The sequence below is a fragment of the Sinocyclocheilus anshuiensis genome, unplaced genomic scaffold, assembly GCF_001515605.1.
Source record: "Sinocyclocheilus anshuiensis isolate Anshui unplaced genomic scaffold, SAMN03320099.WGS_v1.1 scaffold870, whole genome shotgun sequence".
Lineage (NCBI taxonomy): Eukaryota > Metazoa > Chordata > Actinopteri > Cypriniformes > Cyprinidae > Sinocyclocheilus > Sinocyclocheilus anshuiensis.
Genome location: NW_015540842.1, coordinates 2,883,048 through 2,900,315, shown reverse-complemented (window position 1 = coordinate 2,900,315; position 17,268 = coordinate 2,883,048). Strand labels below are relative to the sequence as shown.

Genomic DNA, 17,268 nt, shown 5'->3' with positions numbered 1-17,268 from the left:
GAGAAATTATTTTGAAATATTTTAATGTGTGATAAACCAATTAATGCCACAAAACATCACAGATCATTCATGAGGTTTATTGCTAGTACTCACCGGCAAAGATGACCTGGCTTTTAGAGACATTACAAAAGTGACATTGAATTTGACCTATAAATTCATTACCAGTTAATTAACCAAACCAGTTCATTTAGATGTTACTATTTTTAGCTTCCATCTTTCCATCTTTCAACACTGTAAATGTTATACAAAATGTATTGCCAAGTAGGAATGACCCAGGTAGTACTGAATACAAAGCAGTAACCGAGAGAGAATCACCACTTTCCCAGATTTATGTAATCTGCTGATAATTTATAAGCCAAAATTTCTACTATTCTCATCAGGACATGTGCTCATGGATTTCTAGGCACACTAAAGGGAACTTATAGTTCAACTGCTCCTTAACTGTCTAGTCATCTCATGCTCTTGTGAGAACAGACAACTTTCCAGATTCTGTTCTTAATGTAGGCCTAGATGGATGTGTAAAATTGACCAACTTTGTTACATAGAGAATGTTTCTGGGAATGGTTGTTGTATCGTAGTGCATCCCTCTAGTTTTCGAGTTTTACCCATCTGCAGGTCCTCAGTTGATCTCTATGTAGTATGATGTAAGCACTCAACTCATGACCTGTTAATGTTAATGGTAACCTTGCCTATTACATTGTCTTAGTGCAATGTTTAGTTCAGTTTTTGGAGTTTACAGAAGTGATTATTTATCTATTTATGACTTGATTTTGGTTATTTAGCTCGTTTACTTGGGCCCCACGCGTGTCCCACCACTGTCACGTGTTGGGGGGACACTCCTACTAAACGCGGTATTGTCTTAGCTCTAACTCTCGTTGCTTCTGCATGATAATGAGAAATTAGTAAGACTGATGTTTCACTGCCCTTGATATAACTTAAAAAAGAATCTTTGATCTTTATTGGACTGTTACAAGTTGTATAGTTTGTGAAACTGTACCCTACCCTCTGTATTATGTGCTTGTTATATTAAATGCTCTATGACAAGCTTATAGCATACACATATGGAGATATTTGGTAGATTTATATTGTGTAATATTGTGATAGCATGTACATAAAAATACCTCCTCTGCAATAAATATTTCTACAAAACGCAATTCTGTGTTGACTGAATGAAATCAAAATGAAGGGAAAAAAGAACCTTCAATGAAAACTTTACTTGTACCTTTTATTGCTTTTCACAATACTCTAGTACATATTGGTGTTATTCTGGTCAGGTAATGAATCTGAAATCGATGATACACCACGTTCAAATTGTTGTACAGAAAATAGCAACAAAATTAAGTGTGGTCAAAATTGTCATCTGTCCGAAAGTTAAGTACCCATTATTTTACAGATGTCCAACACAATACCATGTAAATTTGTAACTATTTATTTATTTATTGCAATTTTGATGGCTAATTCATATGTATTTATACAATCTCATTTACATTTTCATACGATCTGCTTACGCCCCAGTGACAGTTATGATTAGCATTTAAAGGTTAGGGGTGTATCTTCATGCTTATTATTTTATTTTTTATAAAAATCAAACATTTTAATAACAAATGAATAAGAAATAGTACCTCATAAAATAGTTAAGGTTTCTCATGACAGTGGGATGGATATAACAGGTGTGCTCAGGGATTTCTTGTGGTCACACTTTATTTTAAGCTCCTATTCTCACTATTTACTAACTATTAACTATGACTTTTCCCTCAATTAACTCCTAATTACTGCTTATTAGTAGTTAGTAAGGTATTAGTTAAGTTTACGTATTGGGTAGGCATGTAGAATATGTATAAGTACTAATAAATAGCCAATTATGCTATAATATACATGCTAATAAGCAACTAGTTAATAGTGAGAACTGGTCCCTGAACTAAAGTGTTACCTTTCTTGCTTACTTGCTTGCCATGTGTATACTTAATCTAAATATGGTGCTAGAAAATCACATAAGTCTTGACATAAATTTTGAAACTGTCTCTCCACCGTTGCTATCAATGTCTCTCCACTGGTTGCTACTATTACTTTAGTCATAAATAGCCCTAGAATGTCAAAACATTGTAATGGTTATCATTATGTCAACCGTTGCAATTTAAGAACATGCCTCCTGCTTTCTGTACACACACTGAAAAGTCTGCATCTATCTGTTTTGTACATGCATGTTATTGATCTTATTGTCAACGATTCATCCATATAGGTTTCGATTCATTCATGTTTCTCATTAAGGTTAATCAAAATTTCAACTTGATATTCTGGTGAAACAACATGCCTCTCTATGGTGCTTGGTGTTTCTCTATGGCAGCTTGAAACAGAAGTTTGTTTCCAGTATGGATAAAACCTTTGCTCCTTAACAGTGGTGCTTGACAGCCAGCCAATCAGATTTGACCTTGACATTTTTAGCTAGTATTAAACCATTTCTTGCCGTTTTTAGGACTATTGTTACAACACTGATGAAACCTAAAACAGTTCCACAAAGAGCCCTGATCATTGATTCTTACACCGGTTCAAATATGTTGCATTTGCAAAAATCTCTTGGCTGGTTTTACATTGTCAGCATTTTTGCTTTCATTAATAATGACTGATCTCCCCGCAAAGGCTCCAGCTAAGTGGTCATGGCCTATTCTCAAAGTAAATTTGTATCCTGGCAGTCTTAGTTCTCTCCAAGGTTTGTTTACTTTAAACTTAAAGGAAGCCTTTAAAAGCCTTCATTGTTAACACTTTAGGATATTCATATGCATGTTTGGCTCAGCTCCTGAAAAGCTTTAATGGAGATGCTGTAGTCTTTCTGACACAGATCAATTGGTGCTCTGTATGGGGAAAGTGGATAAGACGATATCAGGTTCTTCCTCATATTTCTGTCAATAGCCAAGCTGCTGAAGATCAGTCCAGTCAACTGCTGTACAAATGTGAAGTGAATGTGAAGTGAATACTTGATTCCAGTTCTTTAACTTGAAAATATCCAACATCCAACTAGATTTTCAGAAGAATATGTGAGTGATGCTTGCTGCAGTAAAACTCTTCCACAAAGCTAGATTGCTGTGGATGGTTGCCAGAGCATTTATGGTGTTGCTAAGGTGTTCTGGCTTGCCTTTGGTGTTTGAAATAACACTTAATGGGTTAATTTGGCCCAAAATGAAAATTCGGCCATCATTGACTCACCAAAGAAATTAGTTCATCTTCAGAACAAAAATTGAGATATTTTGAATCAAATTTGAGAGATTTCTGTCACTCCATTTAAAGTTTGTTCACCAAAAACTCTGACATTTCCTCTCAACTAATCCTTTAAAGGCAGGGTAGGTGATTTGGTTCGAAAATTATTTTTGTTATGCATAAGGCGTAGGACCATAAAATGTTTGTCCAATAAAAATGTTCGGTTCGAACATTATGGATGTCCTGCCTGCCTGTCAAATATGTATTTGCATATCTCTGCCCACCCTTTACGCAGACATGATACGTTATCAGCACGTTCCAGCAAGAATGAAAGGCGCTATTATTGTAATATTATGCGCTTCGCACTGTAATGTTTTCTCACCAATGAATGAGACATGAGGTAATCTGACAGCATTGCATTCAATCCTCCACCAACGCCATATCTCATTGTGACACTGATTAGTCTCTGGTTTGCCTGAGCGCAAAGTGATTATGCAGGGAGGGTGGGGGATTTTGCTTTCAAAGCTAGCCTTTCTGAAATCACATACCCTTTAATATTTAGTACTGCATTATCGATTTGACTGCACTGATACCACTGGACGAGAACAAATCTTGACTTGAGCTTGGATGACAGTGTTGCCAAGTCTGTGGTTTTCCTGCAGAATTGGGCTACTTTTCTACTGTTGCCACGGGTTGCCCCCAGAACACTATTTTGACCGAGGTGGTACCCTCTGAATGGAAGATTTGACCCGCCCAGAATGCGATTTTGGGGCGATTTTGATAGCCAATTTCCCTGACACATAATTAGGATAGTTTTGGCTGTGATTGGGCTAATTTTGAGTACACAAAAACCCGCCCTCCTTAGTTACTGTTGCTATGTCCAACAAGCCATGGTACTCTCACACTACAAATCAAGTTCTCACGCAGTGAAAAATACATCGCGGAGCAAAGGGGAAACTGACAACATGCCGACAGACAAGACAGGGCAATTTACTTCTGGTATGAAACAAAGTCTCAGCTTTCAAATGTTGTTATTGTAGCATTTTTCCAGCAAATTCTACAACCCAGGCTTCAACCATTCTTCGGTACTAAAGGTTTAATGACCTATGGGTGCTGTAAACTCGTTGGATTGCGAGTCCTGATGAGCTGTAATGTAAGGTAAAAGCATACTAAAAGAGTATAAACAAATCACTTTTGCATTGATTTCACTTTTCAAGAGCACTCTGTCAGTGGAACGAACAGCCAATCAATACAGTGAGACTGGCCTCTCTCTACACTAGCACAAATGGAGAAGAATGTTGTTTCAGATTCGCTATCACATATCACATCTATGACTGCAGAGGTCATTTCATATATTTCATACATGTCATTCATTATGAGTAGCCTCTTATTTTCTGTATTTTAAACTGAAACATAGGGAAATTAGAACTCTGACCTAGTAATTAGCGCAACGCTCTGGAAAGCTTGAGTAGCAGATACAGGTTTGATTCTGACCTGTCTTGTAACTCACTCGCATCCTTATGCCAAACCACTTGTGAAGTGAAGATGAATTATTTAGTATTTGGAATGTTTCCCTTTTGCTTTAATGACAGCAGCACTCAAACTTCATGAAACCTTATGAACATGTTCACCAACATGAGTTGAACATCTTGAGAAGATGCAAATCTAAATCTAAATGAATGTTTTGTACAAAAAATGTTTCAGTTACACTTTAGTTAAGGGACCAATTCTCACTATTAACTAGTTATTTATTAGCATGCATATTACTAACATATAGGCTGTATAATAGTGCTTATAAAGCACATATTAATGCCTTATTCTGCAACGACCATATTTTAGATTACTTAATCCTACTCTATACCTAAACAGAAGCAGCAAATTAGGAGTTTATTGAGGCAAAAGCCCAGGTAGTTGTAGATTGGTCCCCAAACTAAAGTGTAATAAATGTCATCAATTGTATCTATCTATCTGTCTATCTATCTATCTATCTATCTATCTATCTATCTATCTATCTATCTATCTATCCATCCATCCATCCATCCATCCATCCATCCATCCATCGCAAAACCATTCATGTTTTACATTTTTCAAAATACTTTCTAGTTTCATTACCAAGGTTAAATTAGAAAGAAAGAAAGAAGGAAGGAAGGAAGGAAGGAAGGAAGGAAGACAGAAAGAAAGAAAGAAAGAAAGAAAGAAAGAAAGAAAGAAAGAAAGAATATTTCACACATGATATTTCATTAAGCTTCTGTCTATTTATTATCCAGAGATGTATTGTGGCCAGTGGTTTTAAAAAATTAGTCACAATCATTATATCAAATCAAGGCATTGCACATTCCAACTATTTTAATGTTTTGATGTTCTATCTGCATAAAATATCAAGAAGAGCTTTAGAATGTCTTTCTGACCGGCCCAGTGGGTGGGCTAATGCCCACAGAGCTCAGGGGTATAGCTAAATCCCTGCTAGCTCTGGCTGTGCTCAGAAGATAAATCCAGCGCAAGACACCCACACGCGTCTTTCATTCCCCTAGGCAGCATACAGCGGGCCACGCATTTGTATTGGGACAATTCATGACTCATCAAAGTGTTCCGGAGGCGATGTGACAAATCCTACAAGGCTAAGGTCATGAATATGAATTAGGTCATGCTGACGTACCTTGGTAAACTTCCTGGAGTGCCCAGCCACAGAACCTAATTAAAATTCATGAGCCAAGCTTTCAACTTTCAAGTAGGATTTAACTGCATAACCAACTAGTCAACTAGCCAACTGTCTGTCAGTAAACTAGTCATGTGTACTGAGCGGGTCAGGGTTTCGCTGGTTAGCTTCAGCTGGTTTGTTTCTCCATTGACTGCCTTTCAGTAGCTATGTATTATGACTAAATCAATTATTTAAAAGAATAGTTCACTCAAAACTCCTGCGTTAGCAGCAGCACCACACACATGCGCTGTGGTACTCTTGTGAACGCGCATCGAAGACTCACACAGAAGAGAGGAAATTGTTGAATAAAGTCGTTCTTTTTGTTTTCTTTGCGCACAAAAAGTATTATTGTAGCTTCGTAAAATTAAGGTTGAACCACTGATGTCACATGGGCTATTTTAATGATGTCCTTACTACCTTTTTGGCCCTTGAATGTGGTAGTTCTGTTGCTGTCAATGGAGGGTCAGCAAGCTCTCGGATTTCATCAAAAATATCTTGTCTTAAATAAATGTCTTACGGGTTTGGAACGACATGAGAGTGAGTAATTAATGACAGAATTTTTATTTTTGGGTGAACTATTCCTTTAATCAGGACAGATTTAGCATTTGCACACCACTGGATCCTCTGCATGTTTGTATTCAATCTTCAAACTGTTCCTTCTGGCTAAAATAGTCCAGCCCCTGCTTTAACTGATGGACTGGAGACATGTGGATTACTTGTGGATTATTGTGATGTTTTTATCAGCTGTTGAACTCTCATTCTGACGGCACCCATTCACTGCAAAGGATCCATTGGTGAGCAAGTGATGTAGTGCTACATTTCTCCAAATCTGTTCTGCTGAAGAAACAAATTCCTTTACATTTTGATGTCACAGACACGCATTCCCAAACACAGCACTCACTCTCCCCTGATTACTGTTCACTCGCACCTGCAGCTCATCACCACACACATCAGCGCCCATATAAAAGCACGACTCACTGTGCACTCGATGTCTGGTCACCAAGAGAGAAGCTTCAAGGGCTTGTATGTTTAGCATTAGATGCACTGTAAAAAGTAATCATTGAATCTACTTAAGAAAAGTGAGAAAACATAACTGATTTTTACAAATTTGTTGAATTTACTTAATTACACTGTGTTATGTGAACTTTCAGGTGGATGCAATAGTTAAACTAAACAACTTTAGTAAACAGTACTTAAGAGCATCTAGTTTGTTGGATTAAAGGTATGTTTCCATTGTCTGGTGCAAAGAACAATGAATACAGTTTTAGAGTGAATACAATTTGAAATGGTTAAGTTTTTTTTTAGTTTTTTTTTTTTACAGATAGGGTTCTGAATCTTTTTTTCTTCAAGCTGTCAAATAACAGTAAGATTTCAGCTTTTTGGCTTGCCCACAAGCTGTTGCTGCCTCATGTAATCCGTTTTTCAGTATTTAATGTTTGAACAAATGTCATGAAAACAAGTTATAACAACCAGTTTAAATGTTTATATTTCAGAAAATTCTTTGGAGTAGAAACTTCATTTAAAATTGTTTTTAAATGTGCGTCAATGCCCAGCACTAATTATAACCATTTTCTTTTCATATTCTATGTGCTCTTTTTGGGGGATTTAAACTCATGCAGTGGAAGTTGAAGTTCTACTTGTTTATTGAGTGAAAAGAGAGCTCAACTGCTGAAAAACTTATTAAAATATGGAAGCTATGGAATATGAAAATTCTCCAATTCCATGTTTCCACATAGTATATGCTTATTCACATATGTGCGCTTAATGAAAAATCATACGTTGCAGTTTTATGAAACCCTGCACAGAATAAGTAGATATTAATAATATTTTATGCTGAGTGCTTGTGCTTTGAGTGATATAAAAAATGTTTTTTAAATAATTGTAGAGACATCTGACATCAATGGGCGATGAACAGCAGTTCTCCACGGCCTTCCACTCTTCCTTGAAAAGGACCTTACTGATTTTACAAGACATGTTTTGTACTCCACGGCCTTCCACTCTTCCTTGAAAAGGAGGACCTTACTGATTTTTACAAGACATGTTTTGTAAGTAATTTTGTCTGTTATATTCTGGTTATTTAGTGTAATGCAGACAATTCTTGAGACCTGGCAAGAAAAAAATCAGGACACAGAAACAATATAAGATAGAAAGGAATAAAGAAAGTGAAAAAAAAAAAAAAACTTCTAAGGAAAAACGGAAAGGGAATGTATAATAAAAGAACATAGTTGGAAAGAAGAGAAAAAAAACACTTAAAGGGATAGTTCACTCAAAAATGAAAATTCTGTTATGCTATGAAATTATAGTATCCTCCAGTACTGAAGGACACCTTTGATTTCATTCAATGGCTGAACCTAGAATGCATTCTCTGAAAAATCTTCTGATGTAGAAAGATGTCATTGTGGCGTGATGGAGCATTTTTCAGTGTAATTGTTCATGATTGATCATTATTGATTTAGAAAAAGGTAATTCTAGAAAATGGTAAATCTAGATTTACAAGGTGTCATAAAAGGTATGTTAATTTTTTTTTTTTTCTATTTATTTCCTGAGTGCAGTATGTGCAATTTTTCTTACAGTGTTAAATTGTTGATTTGATAGCATGCCTAAAAAGTAATGACTTGAAGTAACATTGTTTTAAACAAATAAATGCCCTATTGTTGTGCGAACAATCTGTTTTCTGTCTTTGTATTAACACCTTCAAGTTTTGAGTACAGCTTACTTGAAATTTAAGGCAATCAGTTTCCACACATTTGTCTAGTAATGTGAACAAAGCAGACTTGTTAAGAGAACTGTTTTGTTTGAGTTCTGTGCACTAAGCTTAACTTAAATCTCTAAGTTGGCTGAACTTGTCAAATTGAGTAAGCAACACTCAAGTTTTCTGGTAACCTATACATATACACAAGTTACCTATACAAAGTTACAGTAAGTTTTATTAACTCAAAAATTATAAACTAATTTGCTTGAGAAATTTGAGGCAATCAGTTTCCACAGGTTTTCCAAGTAAGTTCAACTCATTTTTACAGTGTGTATGATGCAATTGCACACAAATTATGCCTTCATAATTGTCATCATTCTTCTTAATAAAAACACCAGCTAAGTGAGTCACTATTTACTGTACAGGCTTACAGTGCCATGTCTATGTTGCTAATGTATATAAAATGGCACTCTTTATCATCTAAGAGGCACTGAAGAATAATGGTTTCAAAAAGTTCCTGCTTCCGTCACAAGTGAGAAACATTTAGTTATCTACAAAATTCATTCACCAATTACATATGGCACACATTGCTACAACATCCCACGTTCTTCACCATTTCCCAAACGACCCAAACTTCCTCTAAGCTGTCCTCTATTTCTCTATTTGCTATGATTAACTGTGAGCCCTTATGACATATTCACCCAATTAAAGGCCCTCTCTACACTGAGGATCATTTCCATGAGAAATTCCTTTGCGCCTGGCTGTCAGCACCAACGCTACAACTCTACGATTCCACCCACGTCACACACACACACACGGTACGCTCAGAACGGAAAACTCTCCTTTGACTAAGTGAATACTGCACAGTATGCACCTAAACTACTAAGTAGAAAAAGAAATATTACATACACATATTCACAAGTTCACCTGCCCTTACAGTCTTGATAAATGATGGTAAATGAATTTGGCTTGCTGTCGTTTAAGGAGCTCTGTGCTAAACCTAGAGGATTGGATAGATTGAGATGGCTTAGAATAGAGGAGGAGATGGGGTGGTGGAGGAATGCAAAAAAAACTAGCGCTGCCACGGCTCACTGACTGCTTATATACACTCACGATGATGATGATTGACAGGACTGAATGAAGTTTAAAACTTAATATCATATCACATGCACTAATTATTGCTAGTAATGAGCATCTATAAAAATCTGAAAAAAAAAAAGTTCTATGTAAGAGTTTGTCCAAGTAAGATCATTGTAGTTACTGGATTTTTCTGTTTGCATTTTCTTGTTTCCAGTGACAGACACTGATTTGGTGGGAACAGCATTATTATTTAATCAATCAACCAACAGCCCATTGGTTAATCTTGAACTTTTGCCATTAAATATTTATTTTTAATGTATATATGTTGTTTTATATATGTTGGGTTTATATATAAGTTGTTTTTGTTTGTTTGTATTTTTTCATGCAAGCACTTGGTATATTTTGGAGGAGGAGCTAGAGCCTATAAAAAGGGAGGATCTATAAAGATTTGAGTGCATTAAATACACATTGTATAAAAACTTTTACCAGTCATCAGCTATTGAGTTGGAAAAAATGTGGTCACCTGAGTATTGGCATACACATTTGCATTCTGTACACATGCTATATTCTGCAGAAATGGTAAGAAAATTACTATTGGTGTTATTATTCTACAGAAAAGGACAGTGCAGTGAAAAGAGCAAGAGATATGTTTAGAATTTTGAATAAAATATGATTACCGAGCGTTTTTTATTATCAGTATATAATTGAGTAATTTAAGCAGTGATGTACATCCACATACTGCACCCATCAGCATCTAGGTTTTTTTTTTTTTTTTTTACTTTTATGGTTGTATGTAACCTGCTGATCCTGCAAACATGTAAAACGCCCTCATATTCTTCAAAGTTTTTTACTTGAAAAAGAGAACTGTCTCAAACTCCATAAGGGATTGTGTTAACGACCGTTAGCTATGATTTGTGAAACACGTTTATTGTAATACAAGGATACAGTAGTTCATATGCAAATTAATGTGCATATGAGTGTGCCTTTTTAATGAATGTGCCTTTTTAATTAATCTGGAAATTGTACACTTAATCCAGCACAAAAGAACACCTCCTCATCAATTCTGCTCCAAACCTTTTACTACTTTTGTGGTGTAGCCTACTGACATCTAGTGGAAAAGAGAGCAACTAAAATGTGATGTAGACTGTTAATGAACTTTCCTGTGCTTTTCAGGTAGAAAAAAGGGAAAGAAAAAATAGTCGTCTATACTTTCAAAAGTATTTATCTCTCCCTGTTCTAGTTGAACTAGCTTCTGCCAAATGAATAAATGTAAATGTAGTTGAGACAGGCCACTTTTTTACTAGGCAAAAATTTGTGTCTGTGTTTGTGTATTTAGCAATTTTAACTTTAATTAAAATTTGTGTAATTTAACTTCTGACATAGTTATACTGAAATATAGCCCTTGTTCTGTGTTGTTTAATACATAAAGTCCATTTTAAGAATCTTGATGAACCAATCACAGCCGAACGTAACCAGTCATATCCAATCATATCGCGATGGAGGCAATGCCTCATCTCACGTGACTTCCCCCCATTTATTCTCAATTACCCCCCTCCAAACTCACGCACGCTTTATGGGGTCTGTTAAAACTAAATGGTCTCAGGGGAGGCGAGACATGACATGGACTCCCGCTGTAACTTTACCTGCTGGTGTCGCTGTTGGACAAAGTTTCTTTAGAAAACCTTTTTAATATTATATTTTCTAATATTGGCATTGTTTTATTTTTGTACTATGATTTTATTTAATTTTTTCTCATCCAGTGTTTTGAGGAGACACTGCTTCTCTTGCCTCGGAGGAAACGCCCCTTGTAGTGTGGTAGGCATATTTGGATGCAGGTCACGGAAAGGATCTGAGACACCAAGACCGTGACATGGACCTCAGGGGCATTGGCCTTGACAAATATTTCAGAAGCGGTGATCAAGACAGCCTTATGGATGCTGACAGTGACAAGAACCTCAAGGCAGTATTAAAGTGCCTTAGTAAGCAAGCCAAAGGCATCAGTGGCAAGGAAAAATTCACTACAAATTTAGGATTAAATGAATGGGCACATTGTATCAGAAAAGCAAGGATATGCACAGTGCTGTGGAGGTCACAGACTTAGCATGCGAAACGACAACATATGCCATGTCCTGGACTGTGATAAAGCCCACAACATAGCCGTGACTAATATGTATTTCAAGAAAAGACCAACACTGCTGGTCACCTACAGCAGTGGTAGCCACGAGATTCACATTGACTACTGGATGGTCCAGAGGTGAGACCTGTTGGTGACCAACATCAAAGTGACCCAATATGATAGCATCCCTAGACATTCCAATGGACCTCCTGCAATCGGCAAAGATGCCAACAACCGGCCCAAAAAGATTAAGCGTGGGAAATTGAACATGCACACGAACAAACTGACAGCTACTCTGGCCGACTTGGTGGTGAATCGTGATCAAACGGTGGAGATTATGTGGTACAAAGCTGTGGAGCAGATACTTTGGGCAGCAGAAACTGTGGGAAGAACAAATGCAGGACGAATATTTATTGTCAAGCAAACATGGTGGCGTAACAAATAAGAGCAACAGGCGATTAAGGACAAGAAGCTGGCACTCGACACCTAGTGGAGCACATGCAACTTGGAATGATACTGATCACTAAATTGGAAGTAAAAAGGGCAGTGGCTACCACAAAGACCTGTATGCCCAGTTGGACATGCAACTGTTCAACCCAAGACACCAGCCACATCATGCAAGTCAGGGGAGCTTGCAACCAGGTCTCGCGGAATCCATCTATTTGCAATGAAGAATTTTTGCAACTGCCAGTACTGAGCTTTCGGTCATTTGGCACCACGGCATCTTTGTTTCCAGGCGGAACGGTAAAGAACGCGACACACGTCTCTCGGAAATTCTGTAGAATTCAACCAATCAGATGACGACTTCAAAACTCCTGAAGTGTTTCCAGTAAAGTGTACCATATATGCATCAGACATTCCGCCAATGGTCCATGGGCGTGACATCTGAGGCTGAGACAACATTAACCATTACAAATTAATAAAACAGCCAAAGTACTGCTATACGTGAATGAAACCAAAAACGCAAGACACTAGATGTTATAAGCTTACCATCTCATCATTAGCCAGAGGTGGACAGTAATGAAGTACACTTACTTGAGTATTGTACTTAAGTACACTTTTTGAGTATCTGTACTTTACTTGAGTCTTATTTTTTCTGGAAACTTATGACTTTAACTTCACTACATTTGAAAGACAAATATCGTACGTTTCACTCCACTACATTTCTCTCAAGGTCTTTGAAATAGAGAATCATTACTATGTAGCAGCTTTGAAAGTCAGTGGGTGATTTTTTTATTCTCTAAAATGTGATTTTTTGACAGCCTACAGGTAATCGCTCTTCTAGGGTTACGTGAAGGGATTTCCCAGAATTTTCTGAACACTGGCCAGTTGCAAATGTGATATTTATTTACAACAATTCAACATTTTAGACACAATATTGTATTGATTTTGCAAAATTGTGTAAATGAAAATATTGCCTATAAAGCCACAGAACAACTATTGTATGTGTCTCCTAACAAAACACAATAGGTGTTTGTCTTAAAGCAGCACTGCACAGACCGTTCTGTGTATGACATCAACGTCCCGTGAGAGCGATAATGTCAAATAAATCTTGCTGTTTTGCTGTTTACAGCAATTTTACTGTACTTAAGTACTTTTAAATGCAAGTACTTCTGTACTTTTACTTAAGTAAAAATCTGTCTTTACAACTTTCACTTGTAATGGAGTAATATTTGGAGTTGTGTACTTTGTCTGCTTCTGCCATCAGCCGCAGATGTAGAAAAGTAGCACCAGTGTACAGTGTCGGGGAAAGTTACCTTTAAAAGTAATGCGTTACAAAATTGCATTACTCCATAAAAAAAGTAACTAATTGCGTTAGTTGCTTCTTTTTTTTTTTAAAGTAATGCATTACATTGCTTTTGTGCTACTTTCTGTCACATGGGCTGTGCTTGCTTTTTCATTTTTAATAACAAAAAAAACAAAAGTTATATTTTTGGCAACAAGGCCCTTTCACACTTTTGGTTTGACTTTATTATTGAGTTCAAACATCGATGATACAATCCTATTTATAACCTCTATTATATTGCATATTATACTATATTGAATTATACTGCACATTTTTCAAATAACCCCCAGTATTTTTGTTTTATTAGTTAAATAATTTTCAAGAGCTATATAATTATAGTTATTATAAATAATTGTTTAAATAATGATAATAACTGTTAGTATATTAAACTTAATCATTCAACAAAAAATAATGTATATTTTATTTGTTTATCTTCAAAACAAATGTGATGCAAACCGAATTCAGATTAAAAGCTTTGAGCGTTTTATCAAGTTGTGTAGAATCAAAATTGATCCAAGAGAGATTAATATCTCTCGTCTTGTCAGCGTAGTTATTAATCCTGTTCTACATTTTACATAAGCATTCAAGTTGGTCTAAATACAATAAAAAATAAATACACAAGTAATGCTTTTAAACGTGTCTGATGTTAAAAGTCATCACTCTGAGACGAATTGAAATGTTGCTGACTAGATTCAAAAACAAAACACTTGAGTCTGTAATCTGTATTAGAATATACATGTTTATTGCTCATCCAGATTATGATTGTTCAGTAGGGGGCGAGGTGCTAAACAAATTAAAGGTAAAAGATTTTTGTGCGTCCCCTAATCGGTTGTTCTGATATTTGCAAATTGAATATAGTGACTTTCTAACTGTTTGTCATATATGTGGTTTTAAGTCTTGTGGTCAATGTTGTTGTTTTTAGATGCTTTTTCAAACTATTTTCTTACTGCTTAAAAAAAAAACACACGTTAAAAGTGCAGAATTAATAGTTAGCCTATAATATATGTGGACGTAATGTATAATAATGTATAGATGATTATAATGGTTTTCCAAAATGCAGATGCCCAAAGCGTCTCGTGAGTACGTTTAAAAGCCAGCCCGTTATTTCCCTGCGTGCTGACGTCACTTACAGAAACTCTTGCGCGTGTGGCCTGCAGTTGTTCGGACAGCGGTCAGACCATCAGAAACTCTCACCATGGGAAACTGCCAAGTGAGTATCTCATTACATTTTTATCTGCTACAACGCACCGTACATACGTGATACGTCAACGTCAGAGAAAGATGTAGGCGACTTCGACATTCTGCGTTGAGTTTGGTCTGGGACACGTCGCATAATCGATCAATTCAAATCGGGTTAAAAAAGGAAATAACAATGAATATAGAGGGAAAAGAATAAAGACAGTTAAGATACCTCACTGATCTGGGCTGCGTTTTCCGCTGCCAAGATGCTTTTGGCAAACGCAGCCCTCATATCGCGTGAACTCTGAATGTGATGCCGTTATATGCGTCTCGTGTTTCTTTTCTGATTTCTTTTATTGCTGAATGTTGAAAATCTTTTTGTTTTTTCACTTTTCGAATAGGCATTACAGCGATTTTGATTATATATGATATTGTAAAGGAAGTGAGTATCTCATTACATTTTTATCTGCTACAACGCACCGTACATACGTGATACGTCAACGTCAGAGAAAGATGTAGGCGACTTCGACATTCTGCGTTGAGTTTGGTCTGGGACACGTCGCATAATCGATCAATTCAAATCGGGTTAAAAAAGGAAATAACAATGAATATAGAGGGAAAAGAATAAAGACAGTTAAGATACCTCACTGATCTGGGCTGCGTTTTCCGCTGCCAAGATGCTTTTGGCAAACGCAGCCCTCATATCGCGTGAACTCTGAATGTGATGCCGTTATATGCGTCTCGTGTTTCTTTTCTGATTTCTTTTATTGCTGAATGTTGAAAATCTTTTTGTTTTTTCACTTTACAAAATTTTGTACAGTCAAAATACATTACAGCGATTTTGATTATATATGATATTGTAAAGGAAAGGGAAGTATCAGAATCCCGTTAACCGAATGAGTCAGAGGAAGCGCTTTGGGAGGAGACTGAGACAAACTCAGTTTCATTTTGGCCTGTGCAGGGGCCTCCATCTAGGATTACAGACAGGACAGGGCGCTTCCTCTGAGCATTCCTGAGCCGGGCTTTTGTTCATGACCCTTACGAAAAAGAAGTTTATTCAAGTGTGCTATTAGTATACTTCTTTTAAACTAAAAATAGGAAAGTATACTTTTAGTCTACTTTTTATGTACTTCTCAGAAATGGGCTTTATGTACTTCTCAGAAATATACTTAAAATGACATTTAAGTATACTTGACATACTTAGAAAATGAGAAGAAACCGAAACAACAGACGCTTCCACATGTATTCTAATGGTGTGTTCACACCAGACGCGAAGCGAATATGCGCATCGCGTCACTCGCTCTAGATTACTCGCGGGACGTTTTTCGTGTCACTCGCGTGAATAAAAACAGCGCGATCAACCGTGGTGGAGATAACTACAATTGCTGTTTTGTACCTGTTGTCAAAAAATCCCAAATACAATGGAAAGCCAAACGCCGACGTGTCTGGGTTCACAGCACCATCCAGAGGAGGATGAATAACGTTAGGATCCTGTATTAATGTGTGTGTTACATTTTACTAATGTACACTGATATTACTATTATTTTTATTGTTGATAGCAGCATCTCTGTAGCCATGCTAATAAAATACAACTACCACTCCAACTGATTTTAATTGTTTTCTATGCTCCAGACCTATATAATAACAGACGGCTGCAATAATGCTCTCTTCTATTGTCTGATTCACCTAGACGTGTCAAGAAACTCTTCGCTGATTGGCTTGCGCGAGAATGCGTCATGCGAATTTTCTGCTCGAGTTGCGCGGAAGACGCGATTGAGGCGAATATCGTGCGTTTGCGACAAACGCGTCGCACATTTCGCGTCATTCGCGTCGCCCGGCGCGAATTCGCCTCTATTCGTGTCTGTGCATTGACTTTGTATGTAATCTACTCGCGCGACTAATTACATTCGCGTCTGGTGTGAACACACTGTAACACGATCATCAGACATAAAAACAGTATCAAAACTATGTAACATTCTTGTTTTATATTGACAGTTGTTTGGGGATTTAGGGATATATTACATGTTACAAATGTTGTATTTTTGGACCAGTTTTAAAGTTTTATTACATTTTTGTTCCTGTAATCCACCCTTTGGCTGGGATCAGAATAATCCCTTTTTTTTTGGATCAAAAGTATCCCAATTATACTTGTCACACCCCTGGACTGTTTGTTGTGCTCTGTGACCCATGTTTCTTCCCCATGTGTTCCGCTTCCCAGTTAATTAGTCATTCAGTACACCTGTGTTTGTTAATTATCCCTTGCATTTAAGTTCGAGTCTGTGCTGTCTGTCCTTGTCCGAGATTATACGTCAACCCTGGTGTTTCCTGTGCTCCTGTCTGCCCCGTGTAATTCCTTGGATGTTTGGATTAAAAGACTATTGTTTCGTGTATCCCTGGTCTCCTCGCTCCTTGCCTTAAGGGAAGTGTGACAATTGCCTTAATTTCTATGTACATGTGCACTATGTTTGTACTTTGTTCTCCACTGGAAGCTTCTATCAGACAAACTCCTTAAAAACATACTTGGA

At 36.9% G+C, this 17,268-nt stretch overlaps 1 protein-coding gene across 1 annotated transcript in view; it reads left to right on the top strand.

Moving 5' to 3' along the window:
* Nucleotides 1-11,764: 11,764 nt before the first annotated feature.
* Nucleotides 11,765-17,268, top strand: part of LOC107687543 (annexin A13-like) — a 21,409-nt gene continuing 15,905 nt past the window's right edge. Inside the window, exons 1-2 of the mRNA XM_016484919.1 lie at nucleotides 11,765-11,916; nucleotides 11,962-12,160. Of these exons, the coding sequence (XP_016340405.1) occupies nucleotides 11,765-11,916; nucleotides 11,962-12,160 (351 nt within the window). The remainder of the gene's footprint in view (nucleotides 11,917-11,961; nucleotides 12,161-17,268) is intronic.